Here is a 1,064-nt window from a genome sequence, read left to right as displayed (position 1 = left end):
CTGTGGGCGCGCAGGCGGATGGAGCTGACGAACTTCTTGAGGCACAGGGCGCACACGTAGACGAAGGGGTGCTTCCGCACGTGCAGCTCCAGCGCCTGGTACTTGGTGGCCCCGTGGCCGCAGAGCTCGCAGGCGAAGGGCCACTGGTCCCCGTGCACCAGCATGTGGCGGTCGCGGTCCAGCTCGTTCTTGAACTTGCGCTCGCAGCGCGCAGGCGGATGGAGCTGACGAACTTCTTGAGGCACAGGGCGCACACGTAGACGAAGGGGTGCTTCCGCACGTGCAGCTCCAGCGCCTGGTACTTGGTGGCCCCGTGGCCGCAGAGCTCGCAGGCGAAGGGCCACTGGTCCCCGTGCACCAGCATGTGGCGGTCGCGGTCCAGCTCGTTCTTGAACTTGCGCTCGCAGACGTGGCAGTCGTAGAGCAGCTGCCGCTTGCCCTCGCGGGTCAGCAGGCGGAGCCCGTCCAGGGCCTCGCGCACCTGCGGGTCCTGCGGGTCGTGGGCGTCGCGCACGTGCTTGATGAGGTTCTTGACGTCCGAGTACTTCTTCTTGCAGAAGCGGCAGTGCTGCTTGACCTTCTTGTGCACCCGCTCCACGTGCACCTTGAGGTGGCCCTTGCTCAGGCAGGTGAAGGCGCAGAGGTCGCAGGAGAACTTCTCGCCCGTGTGCTTGCGCAGGTGCACGTTGAGGTTGGCCTTGATGGCGCTGGCGTAGCTGCAGTGCGCGCAGGTGTAGGGCTTCTCGTTGGTGTGGATGCGCAGGTGGGCCTGCAGCGAGTGCTTGAACTTGAAGACCTTGTTGCAGTACTCGCAGGTGAAGATCTTGAGCTGCGTGGGCCCGAGCCTGGGGACAGACACGGCACCGTTACCGCCGGGGACTCGGCACAGGCCAGGGACCTCTGACTCGCCTGAACCAGACAGCGAGGGCCCAAAGGGGAACCACGCAGGATTGAGTGTGGACGGGTGACACACGCACGCACGCACCCATGCACTCATCAGCGGGCAGGACCGGAGGAGCGGGGAGGGCACAGGGATGGAAGGGGGGTTCTCTGTGGTGGTGGCG

The 1,064-nt window shown here is 65.7% G+C and overlaps 1 protein-coding gene across 1 annotated transcript in view; it reads right to left on the bottom strand.

The window, feature by feature from the left end:
• Positions 1-1,064, bottom strand: part of ZFAT (zinc finger and AT hook domain containing) — a 60,401-nt gene that overhangs the window by 28,266 nt on the left and 31,071 nt on the right. The window contains exons 6-7 of the mRNA XM_014533174.1: positions 200-845; positions 9-143 (exon numbers count right to left, since the gene is read on the bottom strand). Coding sequence (XP_014388660.1) covers positions 9-143; positions 200-845 — 781 coding nt within the window. The remainder of the gene's footprint in view (positions 1-8; positions 144-199; positions 846-1,064) is intronic.

Source organism: Myotis brandtii, unplaced genomic scaffold, assembly GCF_000412655.1.
Source record: "Myotis brandtii unplaced genomic scaffold, ASM41265v1 scaffold1214, whole genome shotgun sequence".
Classification (NCBI taxonomy): Eukaryota; Metazoa; Chordata; class Mammalia; order Chiroptera; family Vespertilionidae; genus Myotis; species Myotis brandtii.
This window is presented reverse-complemented; position numbering and strand designations above follow the sequence as displayed.